Genomic DNA, 13,936 nt, shown 5'->3' with positions numbered 1-13,936 from the left:
GCGCTCAAACGCGCTAACGGTCGTCGAACGCCAAACGCTCGCGGACCCGACGCTGCTTGCTTGCTCTTTGTCTCCGTCTGTCTGTCCGCTCGTGCTGCTCTCACCCTCGTCACTCGCTATAACCGCGCGGCCATGTTTGTGCCGTCGTCGAGCCTGCTCGGCGCTTTCGTCGCTCTTTCCACCTTTCTCTCGTTCAACCCGGCAAGTTTCACCGCTCTCGCATCGCCTGCGCGTCTCGAGGAGCGCGCCAGCGCTGGCGCGCGCATCCCGCTTTCGAAGCGCGAGCGCATGACCTGGGCCGGCCTCCTCCGCCAGCAGGACGGCGTCGTCAACCTCGACACGCTCCGCAATGCCGTCGTGCGCATCAGCAACAAGTACCACGACGGAGCTTCGCGGTACTACTACCGCACGGGCCAGATGCTCCCCGGCTTCCAGCGCAAGACGTTCGAGGAGTGGAGCAAGATCGCCCTCGCTCCCGTATCCAACCTCCTCGGGCTCAGCAAGCGCCAGAGCGCGCCGCTCACCAACTATCTCGACGGCAACATCTGGGGTGGACCCATCACTATCGGCACCCCGCCGCAAGAGTTCATCATCGTGCGTTGAGCCTCTTTCGGATGAACTCGGTCGCGCCGGCCCCTCTTCGAGTCTCGGTTGACACGTTTCGTTGTGCAGGACTTCGACACGGGCTCGGCAGACCTCTGGGTGCCCGGCACTGGCGTCCCGGGCTTCGACTCGTACAACCCCGACCTGTCCTCGACGGCGCAGAACACGAGCGACAGCTTCTACATCACCTACGGCGACGGCACGGGCGTGACCGGTCCTGTGTACACCGACACGGTCACCGTTGCTGGCATCAGCGCCGAGCAGCAGCACTTTGCCGCGACCAAGGTCGGCATCGACTTCAGCGACACGGGCATCAGCGGCATCGCCGGCATGGCGTTCGAGGCGCTGTCCAACATTGGCGAGCGGCCGTTCTTCCAGACCATGCTCGAGGAGGGCAAGGTCCAAGAGAACTTGTTCTCGTTCACGCTCGGCGACGCCGACGACGGCGAGCTCTTCCTCGGCGGGATCGACAGTTCGAAGATCTCGGGCGGGATTACGTACACGCCGGTCGTGCACCAGGGTTGTATGTTTGTCTCTGTCTCTCTTGACGATCATCAGTCAAGTTTGACGCTTTCTCCCTATAGACTGGCAGGTTCTCGGGACGCCTTATGCTGACGGCGTCGCCGCGGGCGGTGAGCAGAACATGGTCATTGAGTGCGGCTTCTCCCTTTCATTCCCCCTGGCTGTGTACTCACCCTTGTCCGCTACTGCAGCACCGGCACGACCCTTGTCATCGTGCGTTTCGCTCTGCTCATGACCTGTTTGTCTCGCTCATGCCCGCTTCTCATTTTTGCAGGCTCCTCGCAAGGCTGCAGCGCAGTTCTTCGCCAAGGTTCCCGGTGCGCGCCGCTGGCGCAGCGGGTACTACATGTACCCGTGTGACCAGTCGTGGACAGCGGAGCTCGAGTTCGGCGGCGTCAAGTTCGCCATCCCCTCGGAGTGTGCGCTCCGTTCAGTACTCTGTCTGTGCTATGGATTAACTGACGGTTCTGCGTGAGCAGACCTTAATCTCGGTCTCACCTCCCTCGGCGTAAATCCAGTCCTTCACCTTGTTTCCTCAGCGCGGCATGCCAGCTTCATTTCACCCGCACTTACACCCTCTCATTACTGCAGAGCCCTTACTGTGTGGCCTCGATCGTCGGCCAGGACATCGGCATCGACGCCTGGGTGCGTTCCGCTTTGACTCTTCCTTCTTGACCCGGCTCTAATCTACCTTTCACACCCAGGTTGTCGGCGATGCCTTCCTCCGTGGCGTCTACACCGTCTTCAACGCCGGCACCCGTTCAGTCGGGTTCGCCAACCTTGCGTGATCTAAGACTGGTCGACCATCCCACCTGCAACAGACACTCCTCTCCTACATTTATTCGCCTCTTCCCCTCATCTGTTCGAGTCTTTAGTTTGGCACCGCCGGCTCGGGCCTACTGCGACGTACCCATACTCTTCGCGCCACTCAATCGCCTCTTTCTTCCTTGCGCGTATCGCAACCCGCAGCCGAGCAACATCTACTGTTCAGAGCCATGCCGACTTGACCTTCCGCAGTATCCTCACCAGAGCAGAGCGACGGCGAGGAGATCACGCGATGCAGTGAGATCTATGGGCAAGATGCGAGCGAGAGAGCAACCGCGCTGCGAAAACACACGATGAGGGCACGCGCGGAAGGGGAACACAACGTATAACGACGACGGACTCGGCGGGGGCTGCAAACGGGCGAAAGGACGAATGGGCGAGGGCGCGGCGCACGCGAAAGGAAGGAAGGCGCGGCGTTCTAGAACTCCTACGACATGAGCGAGTGAGAAGAGGAGTGTCTATTCTATGCAGGGTGGGAGGACAGTTGACAACGAGAGGGTATGGGCATGGGCAGGGTATATCGCAGACGGTGGGGCTGGGGGAGCAGCCAGGAGCGGGCACAGCCGCTCACTCCATCGCCTCGGCGGCCGCAACCGCGATCTCGACCTCGCGAGAGATGGTGTGACCAGCTGGAGGGATGCCGCCGCGGGCGGCGCCAGCTGCCAAGAAGCAGTTCCAGCCGATGGCCACAAAGTTGGAGAAAGGCGGTCGGGCGTAGACCGGAACGATGGACACTGCGGAGCAGAGCGTCAGTCACCACGGACTCCTGTGTGACAGTATGCAGACGTACTGTTGATGATGTTTGCTGGCCCCCACAGGGCCCATTGCTTCTGCACCGTCGGCCACAGGCGCTCCTCGAGCCGCTCGAAAGTGCACTGCGGTGCGTCGACATCGGTCGAGCCAGGCAAGAAGGCCCTGCCCTCGAACAGGCCCTGGCAAGTGTAGAACAAGCATGTCGCAAACGGCGAAAAGAGTGCGAGGTCGGTGACTGTTCGTGCGACGACAGCTGCGCGGCGAGAAGGAGCCAGAGTCAGCTCGTGTGACCTGACTCGAGTTGTCCGTCTGCTCCTGGCACGCCGCAATACTGCAAAAGCAGTCCACCTCATGCTTCGAAGCAGGTAGACCGTGACCGAACGCGTACAGGCGCGTTCGGGAGGAGCGAAGGTCGAGGCGACAGTTGCCGAGGTAGTGGGGCGGTGCAAGCGACGACGAGCTCAGGGGACATGGATGACGTGAGGTTCGACATGTTGTTGATTCCGCTGAATAGGTAACAGCGTGCACGTGTTTCTCATCACGGCTCGTCGTCGTCGTTGCGGGAGAATCGGTCGGAATGTTGGGGCAACGAAGCCTGGCGGGAAAGCGCGCTCACTCTTGACTTTGCTGCCGAGGTTGATCTTGTTCAACACTGCATGCCAGCGGTTCTGCAGGCACGCGAAGAAGAGATCAGCAAACGGAGCCGAGCGGGAGGCCGAGATACGCGAGGGGATCCGACGCACCGACAGCGGCGCCCACACCATCGAGCCGTAGATGGCCATGCGCTGCGTCTTGTACCACTGTCGAAGTACAGCTACATGAGCCACCGCAACCGAAGCGAGATCGCGCGAGATAGCGGTGCCAACGCACCTCGAACTGGTTGAGGCTCTTGCCCTCGAACCAACCCTGGTACAGGACGTCCCCCAGCGCAGACGTGGATGCCGCCGTGGCCATCTGCGTCGGCAGAGTGTACCGCTGCAGCAGCCGGACTGCACACGGACGCGGCAGGTCAGCTTTTCGCCCTTGTATCCGAGCCTTGAAGGGCGAGCGATCGACGCACGGTATCCGCGGAAGATGAACGACATGGCGGCGCTGACGGGTGCGAGCTGCACTCGCGACAGAAGGGACAGAGCGCTGCTGGTGAGCCTGTCGAGCGGGGAGGCAAAGCGGGGCGACAAACGGTGCGAGGGAGAGAGGAGAGCGCGGAGTCGCCGCGACCAGAAAGTCCGCGCAGCCGACGCTTTCCGCGCATCCCTTTCTCCGCTCATGTCCGCGGAAGCTACTCGTGGCGCGAAGATCGTGCTTTGCAGGCTCGTTGACTACCGCTTTGTCGTCCACTTGGACTCGGGCACGTCGAGCAGCGCGCGCTCGAGCGCATCCCAGTCCTTGCACCACGCGCCATCGGCGCTGTGCGGCTGCTGCGCACGCTTCAGCGCGAGCGAGTAGCTCGCGCGGTCGCCCTCGACGACGATCGGTGAGTGCGAGAGCCGCTTGCCCGACTTGTTCCACGGCGTCGGGTGCTGCTTCGAGCGCGAGGGGGCGAGGTAGTTCGTGCGGAGGTTGCCGAAGAAAGATGACAGGAACTGCAGAAGGCATTGCGTCAGTAAGCTCTCGATAAAGACAGACCTGCTGAAAAGTAGCGTACGCCGTCCTTCTTCTTCGGCTGCTGCTGCGCCTGAAGAAGCGGATGATACGGTTTGGGCGAGTCACTGAGCGGGCCGAGGAGGTGGATGCGGGCGAGCGGCACGGTCCGAGGCTTCTGTCCAAACTTGCTGGTGATGGGAGAGAGGGCGTTCTCGATGGTGACAAGCGAGTCGCGCGGGAAAGGGTAAGGCGAGGTGAGCGAGGCGGGCGAGCGGCGGATGGTCAACTTGGTGATGACGCTGCGACAGTCACGATCAGCAGCGTGCCTGAATAGACGCAATGCGAAACATGGCGTGCCGAGTGGGCGAGAGCGTGCCGAGTACGACGATGCCCGTCCCGACTGCCGCGGCGCTTCCCGCCAGCGTGTACCGCTTCCACTTCGGCACGTTCTCGTACTCGCCCTTCTCCTCGTTGTAGACCTCAACGCCAGTGCGCGCCATGTCGGCGCAGGCGTAGCAGAAGACGGCCATGACGAACGAGACGGAGAGCATGAGGGGGACATTGAATGCCGGATTGGCCGTGTAGACGATTTCCTCCGGACCTGCCGGATGAAGTGTCGGGTCAGTCAGTCAAGGAGTCGGTGCAGTCAGTGAGAGAACATCGGAACACACCAAACTCGCCTTGCCCGCGACTGCTCGCAGGTTGACCTGACCTGCCAACGTCCGTCCCTGCAAAGTTCTCGCGCCCTCGCTGCTCCTCCGCCTTCTGGAGAGGCCCTTGACTCGCCAGCATCTCCCGCTCGACCTGCTCTGGACCGACGACTTCCTCGACCTTCGCCTCGCCTGCCGCCGAGTCCGCCTCGAACAGGCCGCGTCCTCCTGCGCCTGCGCCTCCCTGACCGACGTCTGTACCGGCCTGACCGGGCACCTCATTGCCGCCGTACAGTTGCGCAGGTGGCGGAGCGCTCCACTTGACTTTGTGCGAGCGGTTCTTGGACGCCTTTGAGGCGAGCACAGAAGCGGTTGCGAAGGTGCGAGCGGGTCGCAGTGCGAGTTGGCGGTGCAAGCATAGCACGGTGGACGGGATCCGCTGCATCCTGCGCGGTCGAAGCGAGATGGACAGAGCCAACGTCAAGAAGGTCGAGGTTGGCTTCCTCCCCTTCGCTCGCACGTCAGCTAGGAGCGCAGCTTGCCAGCTGAGCACCGTCTGCAGTCTCTCGACGACGACCTCTGCCGGTCGCCCGCCTTCGAACGATCCGTTCGCCTCGACTCGCTGCTCATCAGTCCGCCGACCCTCCACATCGCCTGCTACCTCGATCCACGCTGCAGTCGAGCCGCTATTTCGTCCAAGGGCTCCTATTGAGCTACACGATCGTCTGGAACCGCGACGGACCGAAATTTCGACGAGGCGACGACGATGTTGCGGCGACTGTGGCTCGCGGTCCTCCAGAACACGCAATTTGTCGTCACAACCCTGACAGCGGTCCTCATCATCCGCATCAGGACCGCACATGCGCTCTACTTCGGTGCAGGCACCCTTGTTGCCGCTTTCTCTGGTGAGCACATTCGCCAGCCGCGTTACCTGACTGGCCTCACTCATCGCCGTCCTCTCGCAGCCAAGCTGCTCAAGCGCTGCATTCGTCAACCGCGACCAGTCGGCGCCAAGAAGTACGAGAAGACCTACGGCATGCCCTCGACGCACTCGGCCTCGATCGCCTTCTTCGGGACCTATCTCTCGCTCTCCTCCCTCCTCCTTCCACTCCATCCACGCGTCACGTCCCTTCTACCCTTCTGGGACCGTATCGCGCCGCTCGCCGACGCACTCGGACCGGGCGCCGCCCAGCAGTCTTTCTGGCGCCACTTCGCCGGCGCATGGGGCCAGCGCGCAACCCGCTTCGCACTCGCGGCCTTCTTCATCGCCGGCTCCGCGAGCGTGTGCTGGAGCCGCGTGCGCCTCGGGCACCACACACGCGCGCAAGTCCTCGCCGGCGCTGGGCTCGGCTCGACAATTGCGCTTGCATGGATGAGCCTTTGGCTAGGCGTTGACGGGTGGGGCACGCTCGTCGGGCGCGACCTGCGGCACGCGCTGCAAGGTCTCGGCAGCATCGGCCAGGCAGTGCCTGACGTGCTGCTGCACGGCGTCAAGGAGCCTGCGCTCGTGTGGGAGCGCGCGGCAGAGGATGCGGCGTTTGTCGCGCTCGAGGCGTGGAAGGAACGGCGCTGGGACATGCTGCGGGAGCTCCAGCAGTTTCCGCTCGCGGGTAGGCCAGCTGTTGGAGAGCTGTAATGTTGCGATGCGCTGTGTAGTTTGGCGTCGAGCCTGCCAGATTTGGCGCGGATGCCTTCTCGTCTCTTCTCGGGCTCTGGGCACCGGTGCTGTCGCAAGTCGAGACGAGCAAAGCACGGTTCCGTCTGCGTTTTGCTGGCCCGCGTGCTCGTCTGTGGCGTCCTCGGTCATCAAGACGGCGCGCTGATTGCGGCGCTTGTGAGCAATGTGGTCGCGTTCAAAGGTGTCGCCATCATGCTTTCGCCCTTCTTAGACTTAGCAGGATCTCGACAGGTCCAGATACCTTCGTCTCACCGACCCTGTATTCCTCTCGGCCTCTTGGTGCACTCCCTACGACAGTCCCGCTCAGAGACGGATCGATTTGACGGTCGACACGAAGGTGTCGCAGCTCTTGTCAATCGCAGACAGCACCCAGTACTTGACTTTACGAAAGACCTGCGGGAGACTCGCTCACGAAGTCCGAGATGGTTCGGTTGCACCGTACAGCCGGATCCAGGGTCGACGCTTTTGTGCCGCCTAGTGGCGTTTTCACCGCTCTTGTCCGGGGTGCTCCCTTCCGCCATCACCAAGATCTACAAGGTACGTCTGCTCTTACTTGAGCCGCCGCTCACATTCTGCTTGACTTGCGCACGCAAGCTGCGGTGGCTCCGTCAAAGGGCGGCTTGCGAGTTGACGACAAGGCGCATGGGCTGTACACTGGCTTGCAGACCTTCCATTGGCACCTGTGCTGCTCATAGGGCAAACTCCGTGAAATGGACCTATCACCTCTGCAGCGGAAAGTAAGGACCTGGGTGACCTTCTTAAGCAGTGTTTCAGCACAGCGCCCAGTGAAACTACTCTGTTTGATGGCAATTGAGTTTACGCTGCGCTCAAATGCTTAGAGTCCTTCTTTCCGTCCCTCTTGAGGTGCGCCCTGCTGGATGCCGGAGGGCCAAACGGATGCTTCGGAAGCGGCGGAGGCTTTCGCTCCGGTGGCGGTTTGCGCTGTCAAAGAATGAGTGAGCTTGACAAGGTCCAAAGACACAGAATGAGCTATGAGAGAGAGTGTATGGACCGTGGGCTGCTGAGCTGCAATGATCTTCTGCAAGGTAGGCTGCGCGGATGTGCGGCGAAAGCGAGGTCAGCGGAGTATGGCAAAGAAAGCCATTGTGCAGCAGAGCAAGACACACATGAAGGCTTGTTGGGCGCAGCGCTGGCGGCACGTCGATCTTCTGCCCATCAAGGATGGTCAAGGCAGGGGGACTGACAAAGGAGGAAGGGAACGCACCGAGTAGTCCAGCACACCAAACTCGCGCAACGCGTCGATCAGGAGGTAGCAGACCATATGCCGCAAGCCACGCTCGAATACGGTGCCGTAGAGGTCTCCGGGTTTCGGTTCTGGAGCACCGCTCGGGTTGAGCGCCCGAGGTGACGCGACTCTGGCAGTGGACACCTTTGACAGGTTACCACGGGCAATCGGAGCAACGTAGACTGGGATACCGTCTTGGTAGTCCGTGAGAAGGAAGCGACGGAGATTGAATTTGTCGGAGTACCTGCGTGCGCACAGGTGAGCTGCACATTGGATTTGGAACATCCGTTTTGCCGTACATCAGCAGCTGCGGTGTCAACGTCTTTGCATTTGGCACCTGTTGCAGATCGAGATCCCAGCCGCGTTGGTCGACATATCCCGCCTTCTGTAACGGCGAGTTGTATCAGCGGAATGTTACGCAGTAGTCAGACAATCAAGAAATCAACAACCTTCTCCTCAATCGCTAACAGGTAGACTCGATCTCGACGCTGACCATCCTCGCGAAAAACAGGCGTAGTGAACCCTCGGCGGTCCGAGAGGACAAAAACGTGATCCAGCGAGAGGGCTTGCGCGTGTTTGTCAGGACGGGCGCCAATAGAGTGCGGATTGCTGAACGCACGTGTCAAACGTGTCTCTTCACCTCCTTGTTGGTCGAAGCCTTCGACAGGGAATGTTCCGCTTGCCTCACGCTGAATTGTCAGGGCGAAGTAACGGCGGTAGCTCGGCTCGATCAGATGATTGACGATTTCCGCCACTGGCATGAGCACGTTGACAAGAAAGAGATCTCTGCAATATCATCGCGCAGAGTCAGAACAATCCGACGCAGCGGGAATGAAACGAGATCGACTCGTACCCCACATCAGCCTCACTCTCGAGAAGGCGCTCTTGCTGTTGAATATGGCGTACAAGCAGAGTTTGAGTGCGCATGGTCGAGAAGTAGGCGTCTTGCATGCTGTAAGGAAACAGCGCAAGTGACGAGAATGGCTGGAGGCGCATGCTTGCGTAGACGGACAGGCCCCAGGTCTTGTTCATCCTCGGCTCGCCGCTGAAAGGGGCCGGGCTTTGATGAAGCCGCTCTGAAAGAACGGACCACGCGGAGACGAGACCGGGAGCAGGCTATGCGATGCAAGGGCATATCAGCTACCGAGCGTTGCTTTCAGGAGAAAGACCAGAAAGTCGTACAATCTGTGAGACACCGCTCAGGGCCGCGTGCGGACTCTGAACACGGGGCGTTCGGTGGCTGAGATAGCGCAAGACGGGCGGATCCCTCTTTGAGAGGGAGAAGACACCCTGGGCGAGAGGTCCGTGCCGCGTCTGAGGATGGTAGCGCCTACCGGCAGGTGGCGCATCAAGCAAGTACATCGCGAGCTGACAGCCAGCAAAGCGCAAGTAGCTAAAGAGAGACTCAGCAGCGGTGGGCCGACGCCGGAAACCGTCCCCCCTCACGGACCCCGTCGGGCGGACCGAGAGGAGACACGGACGAGGATGTGAGCGCAGCGAGCGAGCGCACTTCGCTCCCTCCTTGTACTCGCAGCTGGAGTCATGGCAGCTTCGCCCCTCACGTACAATCTGCCGACCGAGTACAGGGAGGCGCCGAACCAGCAGCAGCGGGCGGCGCTCGAGCAGCGACGAGCAGCCTTCCTCGCCAAGCCGCTCGTGGCGGGCGCGAGCGTGCCCTTTACCATCAAAGGAGGAGACTGCGCCTACTCGCCTCGTCAGACAGCCGTGCTCGATGCGCCGGTCGTCGCCCTGAACCCTCCTCGGCCGCTTAACAGACTTCTGCTCGATACCCTGGAGGGCCGCCCTGCGCAGCTCTTCAGTGTGCGACTTATGCGGGAGCTCTGGAGTGGAGCGGGCTACCGCTCGCAGGTTTGGGTTGGAGTGGTCGAGGACGGGAGCGGCGCGACATTCGGCGAGGTGGTCGTCAAGCTCGTCGTCGAGTGCCTCTTTCCGTACCCACCAGGGTGGAAGGCGGAGTACGTGCGGTGGCAGCCTGCCATAGTCTTGGCGGAACGGGAGGCGTACGCGTGAGTGCTAACTTCCGTTCATCTCATGAGTCGCGCGGCTTCCGTGAATGTTCGTTCATCTTTCGAGCCTCAATTTTGCACAGCTACTCCTGCCTGCAGCCGCTGCAAGGCCGCGATGTACCGTACTGCTACGGCGCCGGTCGCTTCCAGATGCCGAACGGCGAGGAAGTGCCGGGTTTCCTTCTCGAAGACCTGACGCCGTTTGCGAACCGCCTTGACAAGGCGTGTTTCTGGGCAAAGGAGGCCGACACGGATGCAGGAGATATTGAACCGGTCGTGAGTTGCAACTTACAATGGTTAGTTGCCGACGCTGGCTAATGTGTCCTCGATCCAGGCCGTCGCCATTTTCGAAGGCATGCGCCGACTCTTTGCCTGCGGCATTGTCTTATTCAAATTCAAGGTTCAGGATTTCTTCTTCCTCCGCGAATTCCCGGCGGACCCGCATCCCATCTTCATCGACTTCGGAACCGTCGAATCCGTCGACGAGTTCAAAGCAAATCTTCGCCTCGGGGCCGACGAATACTACAGCGCGGACGAGCTCGAGGCAGACTGGCAGTCGTACGACGAGGCATGGGTGTCGGGTACCCTTGCCGAATTCTTCGAAGACCCGTATCTCGACTGGCTCAACGAGGAGACGCTCGTGACGAGGAGGTTGGGCCTGCGCATCTGAGGATAGCGTCCTTGAAGTCTTAGTATACTCGATGCCCAGTGCGTAGCAGCAGGGCCTGCAAGTCTGCAATCCAGGAGAGAAGAGAGTGAACCGAAGTCATTGCGAGACTAGCACAACAAGGCGAACAACGAAAGTACAGCGGCACAAATCGCGGCCGTCCGCGTGCCGAGTCTACTTGACGATCTTCCACGACCCCTTCGGCGTCTTCTGCACGAGACCCTCGGCAGCGACGGCCTCGAGCAATGCGGTGAGCTCGTCGGTGGTTTTGCCCTTGTAACCGGGCGCAAGCATGTTGAGGGTGGTGTGGATGCGCGAGAGCGGGAGGGCGCCGAGGTTGGTGAGCTGCGACGGGTAGACAAATTAGCCGAATGTAATTAAGAGGGGCGAAGAGGGAGAGGAAGCGGACCATGCCCTGGATGTACTGCCAGAAAACGCGCATCTATGCGGACGATGTCGACCAGACGTCAGCAGTAGCTCGCGGCCTGACTCAACGAGGAAGACGGCGAGCCCAGCGTTACTTACCTCCTCGACACGCTGCGCCTCGACGCTCTGCACGGCCTCCTTCTCCTCCTCAACGACTGCGCGTATCGTTCAGTCAGCTCATTCGGTTGTGCACGGGCTGCTCGATCATACCACGTACCATGCACGGCGCCCTTGCCTGCGCCCTCCACTTTGCCGACCTCCTCGACCAAGCGCCACAAGTCGTCGCCAGGGAGGTTGGCGAGCACGCCGAGGTTGTTCCAGAAGTAAAGCGCGTTGCGCACCGTCCCGAGATCCGTGACTCGCAGCTCGGACTGGAGCAGGTCGGGGGACCAGGTATCTGCAAACGGCGAGCGAGCCGCAAACGGGTCAGCCTCTTTAGACCAAAGAAGAGGGCTCGTGAGCGGCGTACCCTGCTTGTCGAACAGCTCGATGACGGCAGCCTGCAGCGGCGTTGCGTCGACCGTGAGCGTGCGGTCCTTGAGCTCGAGCGTGAGGTTGACGTTGCCGAGCTGCGGAAGCCATCGCAAGCGCTTGTCACCCTTGAGTGAGGCAAAACCCCGGTCGTAGGCGGCTTGCGCGCTGCTCGAAGCATATCTCAGCTAGACTTCAAGCTAGACGAGAGGGCAAGACGCACCGTCCGATCTGACCGGGCAGCTTGAGCGGCGCTGGCTGGAACGATGGCCAGAAGAGTCGGGACACGACGGTAGCATGTAGTGGGACATTCTGCCAAACGACCATTTCAGCGAGGGTACATAGAGGAAAGAGAAGAAAGGGACGTACCGGCATCTGACGATGCACGTCCTCGTCAATCTTGCGCGAGTCCTGCAAGTCCTTCAGCATGACCTCGCAGCCTTGCAGCGCCTGCTCGCCAAACCGACTCTTGAGGACCTCGAGGTTCTGGACCTGCGGCATTTCGGGTCATCAGCGGAGTTTGCGGTCACAGAGCGGACCATGCAAGACGAACCTCTTTCTCGAGAGCATAGTCGCGGATGGCGAGCAGTCGCTGCGCCAGCAGGACCTGCAGCTCCTTGACGAAGACGTCCTTCGTGTCGTAGATGCTGACGAGAAGCTGGATGACGTCGGCACCCTTCGACTTGCGGAAGTCTGCGCGCGTGAACCCCGTGTCGTGCAGTCAATATTTGCGGCGAGCACAATGTCAAAATCAAGGGCAAGGTCTGGACGTACCAGCAGGCGCATCGACCGGATCCGGTGTCCACTTGGGATCGTTGAAGTTCTCGGCCTCGTCGCGCGCATCGCTGACCAGCTTGGCATCGCCCGAGACGAGCTCGTCGAAGAGCGGGTTGCCCTCCTCGATCAGGGACGACACGATGCAGCGGATCGTGTCTTTCCGCGAGCTGGTTGTCCCTGCGAGTCAGCAGACTGTGTGATAGACGAAAAGGCGCGCGCGCGAGGCGCACCGGAGGTATTTTCGGATCGGATCGGCAACGCGGCTCAGCAGCACACCCGGCGGGTCGACGATGCGCAGCGCGCGGATGGTCGAGATGTAGGTCGTGATGATGTCCTTGGTGTCGGTACCCGGGTGAAGCAGGCGGCGGGACATCTGGTCGCGCAAGCGTGTGACGAGCAAGGTGCGCTGGTCCGTCTTGTACAGGCAGGTCTGCGCGTTCGACTGTCAGCAAGTCTTCTCCTTGCAGCTCGGCATCGTGGCTCACCTTGAGGTCTTCTAGAGCGGGAGTCGAAGCTGGATAGGCCAGAATGATTTCGAAGAGTTCGGTAGTCCTGCACGCGCAGCGGATCAGACACGTATTCTTGCTGCGCAGCGCTGTTGCGTACCTGAGCTGGCACAAGACCTTGTGTACATGGTACTCGAACCGGCTGAAGGTCGGCTTGAGGAACTTTCGCGCCTCCTCGTTACCGCCCTCTCCTGCGCCGCCCTCGTAGATCCCGCTCACCCAGCCCATCACTCCGCCACTCTTGCCTGCGCTACTGCTTCCTGCCCCATTGAGCCACTTGAGCAGCGGCTCGAGCTTGCTGGCGGTGTAGGCGCCGCGGCAGTCGGACTGGATCTTGGACTCGATCTCCTCGTAGATGAGAGCGAAGAGAAGCGGGTCGTAGCGGTCGAGGAGGGTGATGAGGGTTGGCAATGCGCGAGAGAAGGAAGGCGGGACGGCCGCGGCGGGCGAAGTATAGGTGAGCAGGGAGCGGAAGAACGCCTGGAGAGCGGGCGCGAAACGGGGTGGTAGGACGAAGTAGAGCGAGGCGAGGAAGGTCTTGCGGAAGGCGCTCGAGGCAGAGCCAGAGCTTCTGTTGTGTATCAAAGTCTTGTCAGAACGAGCAAGTCGAGCGGCGAAGGGTAAACACGCACGGCCAGAGAACCGAGACGGGCTGCTGCCAGCGATTGATCCATAGCCCAATCCGGTGGAGCAGCGAGAGCATGACGCCGAATAGCTCACCGTCAGATACAGCCTGTGGACCTGCCAGTCAGCACAATTGATTATGCGAGCGGCAGTGAGGGGGATACTCGCCTCGAGCTGGTCGAGGTGAGCGATCACATCGTCCTGGACGAGGTCAAAAGCTTTGCGTACTTGATCTGCGCGCAGCCCATCAGTACGAATTGAGATAGTGCGAGGTTCGGAGTGCCTCACCGAGGTAGTGGTCGAGCAGCGAGTCCATCAACGCGGCAGAGTGCAAGAGCTGAAACGCGCTGGCGACGTGGCTCGGCGGGTCGAAGCGGGCGCCATAGTGCTCTTGCCAGTCTGTGCGCGGATCCAGCAGCTCTGTCGCGGTCTTCCATGCCTATGCCAACGGAACCTCGTCAGCGGGACTGACCTCGAGCGAGAGGCGATGAGCGCACCTCTGCGAGCGGGCGCGAGTGCGAGCGTGGCGTGGCCGCGCAGGCGCTCTGCCACGCGCTAGCAAGGTCAAGCTCCATCG

At 61.1% G+C, this 13,936-nt stretch overlaps 6 protein-coding genes across 6 annotated transcripts; 3 read left to right on the top strand and 3 right to left on the bottom strand.

Moving 5' to 3' along the window:
- Window positions 1-132: 132 nt before the first annotated feature.
- JCM10292_001888 (uncharacterized protein) lies at window positions 133-1,913 on the top strand (the record flags this gene model as incomplete). Its single annotated transcript, XM_076645309.1, has 8 exons — window positions 133-594; window positions 673-1,126; window positions 1,188-1,257; window positions 1,317-1,338; window positions 1,400-1,544; window positions 1,605-1,633; window positions 1,717-1,770; window positions 1,830-1,913. 8 exons carry the CDS (start codon window positions 133-135, stop codon window positions 1,911-1,913), a joined length of 1,320 nt encoding a protein of 439 aa, XP_076508836.1.
- Window positions 1,914-2,517: 604 nt separating this feature from the next.
- On the bottom strand, window positions 2,518-3,788 carry JCM10292_001887 (Mpv17/PMP22 family protein; the record flags this gene model as incomplete). Its single annotated transcript, XM_076645308.1, has 6 exons — window positions 2,518-2,684; window positions 2,741-2,956; window positions 3,320-3,371; window positions 3,447-3,503; window positions 3,574-3,692; window positions 3,764-3,788. 6 exons carry the CDS (start codon window positions 3,786-3,788, stop codon window positions 2,518-2,520), a joined length of 636 nt encoding a protein of 211 aa, XP_076508835.1.
- Window positions 3,789-4,022: 234 nt separating this feature from the next.
- On the bottom strand, window positions 4,023-5,382 carry JCM10292_001886 (uncharacterized protein; the record flags this gene model as incomplete). The annotated part of the gene is made up of 4 exons (XM_076645307.1): window positions 4,023-4,286; window positions 4,349-4,586; window positions 4,636-4,888; window positions 4,959-5,382. The coding sequence occupies 4 exons, from the start codon at window positions 5,380-5,382 to the stop codon at window positions 4,023-4,025; spliced, it is 1,179 nt and encodes a 392-aa protein (XP_076508834.1).
- Window positions 5,383-5,703: 321 nt separating this feature from the next.
- JCM10292_001885 (uncharacterized protein) lies at window positions 5,704-6,573 on the top strand (the record flags this gene model as incomplete). The annotated part of the gene is made up of 2 exons (XM_076645306.1): window positions 5,704-5,842; window positions 5,903-6,573. 2 exons carry the CDS (start codon window positions 5,704-5,706, stop codon window positions 6,571-6,573), a joined length of 810 nt encoding a protein of 269 aa, XP_076508833.1.
- A 2,830-nt stretch (window positions 6,574-9,403) lies between these two features.
- JCM10292_001884 (uncharacterized protein) lies at window positions 9,404-10,558 on the top strand (the record flags this gene model as incomplete). Its single annotated transcript, XM_076645305.1, has 3 exons — window positions 9,404-9,888; window positions 9,972-10,164; window positions 10,223-10,558. 3 exons carry the CDS (start codon window positions 9,404-9,406, stop codon window positions 10,556-10,558), a joined length of 1,014 nt encoding a protein of 337 aa, XP_076508832.1.
- Window positions 10,559-10,729: 171 nt separating this feature from the next.
- Window positions 10,730-13,934, bottom strand: APC2 (anaphase promoting complex subunit 2; the record flags this gene model as incomplete). The annotated part of the gene is made up of 16 exons (XM_076645304.1): window positions 10,730-10,900; window positions 10,965-10,997; window positions 11,081-11,136; window positions 11,199-11,378; window positions 11,451-11,620; window positions 11,676-11,764; window positions 11,822-11,944; window positions 12,006-12,145; window positions 12,227-12,396; window positions 12,460-12,659; window positions 12,715-12,781; window positions 12,836-13,306; window positions 13,368-13,476; window positions 13,524-13,592; window positions 13,648-13,798; window positions 13,857-13,934. The coding sequence occupies 16 exons, from the start codon at window positions 13,932-13,934 to the stop codon at window positions 10,730-10,732; spliced, it is 2,277 nt and encodes a 758-aa protein (XP_076508831.1).
- Window positions 13,935-13,936: the final 2 nt, after the last annotated feature.

Source organism: Rhodotorula paludigena, assembly GCF_050403205.1.
Source record: "Rhodotorula paludigena JCM10292 DNA, Rt_paludigena_JCM10292v1_ctg1, whole genome shotgun sequence".
Classification (NCBI taxonomy): domain Eukaryota; kingdom Fungi; phylum Basidiomycota; class Microbotryomycetes; order Sporidiobolales; family Sporidiobolaceae; genus Rhodotorula; species Rhodotorula paludigena.
The sequence above is the reverse complement of the archived record's forward strand: the minus strand, read 5'-3'. Positions and strand labels throughout refer to the sequence as shown.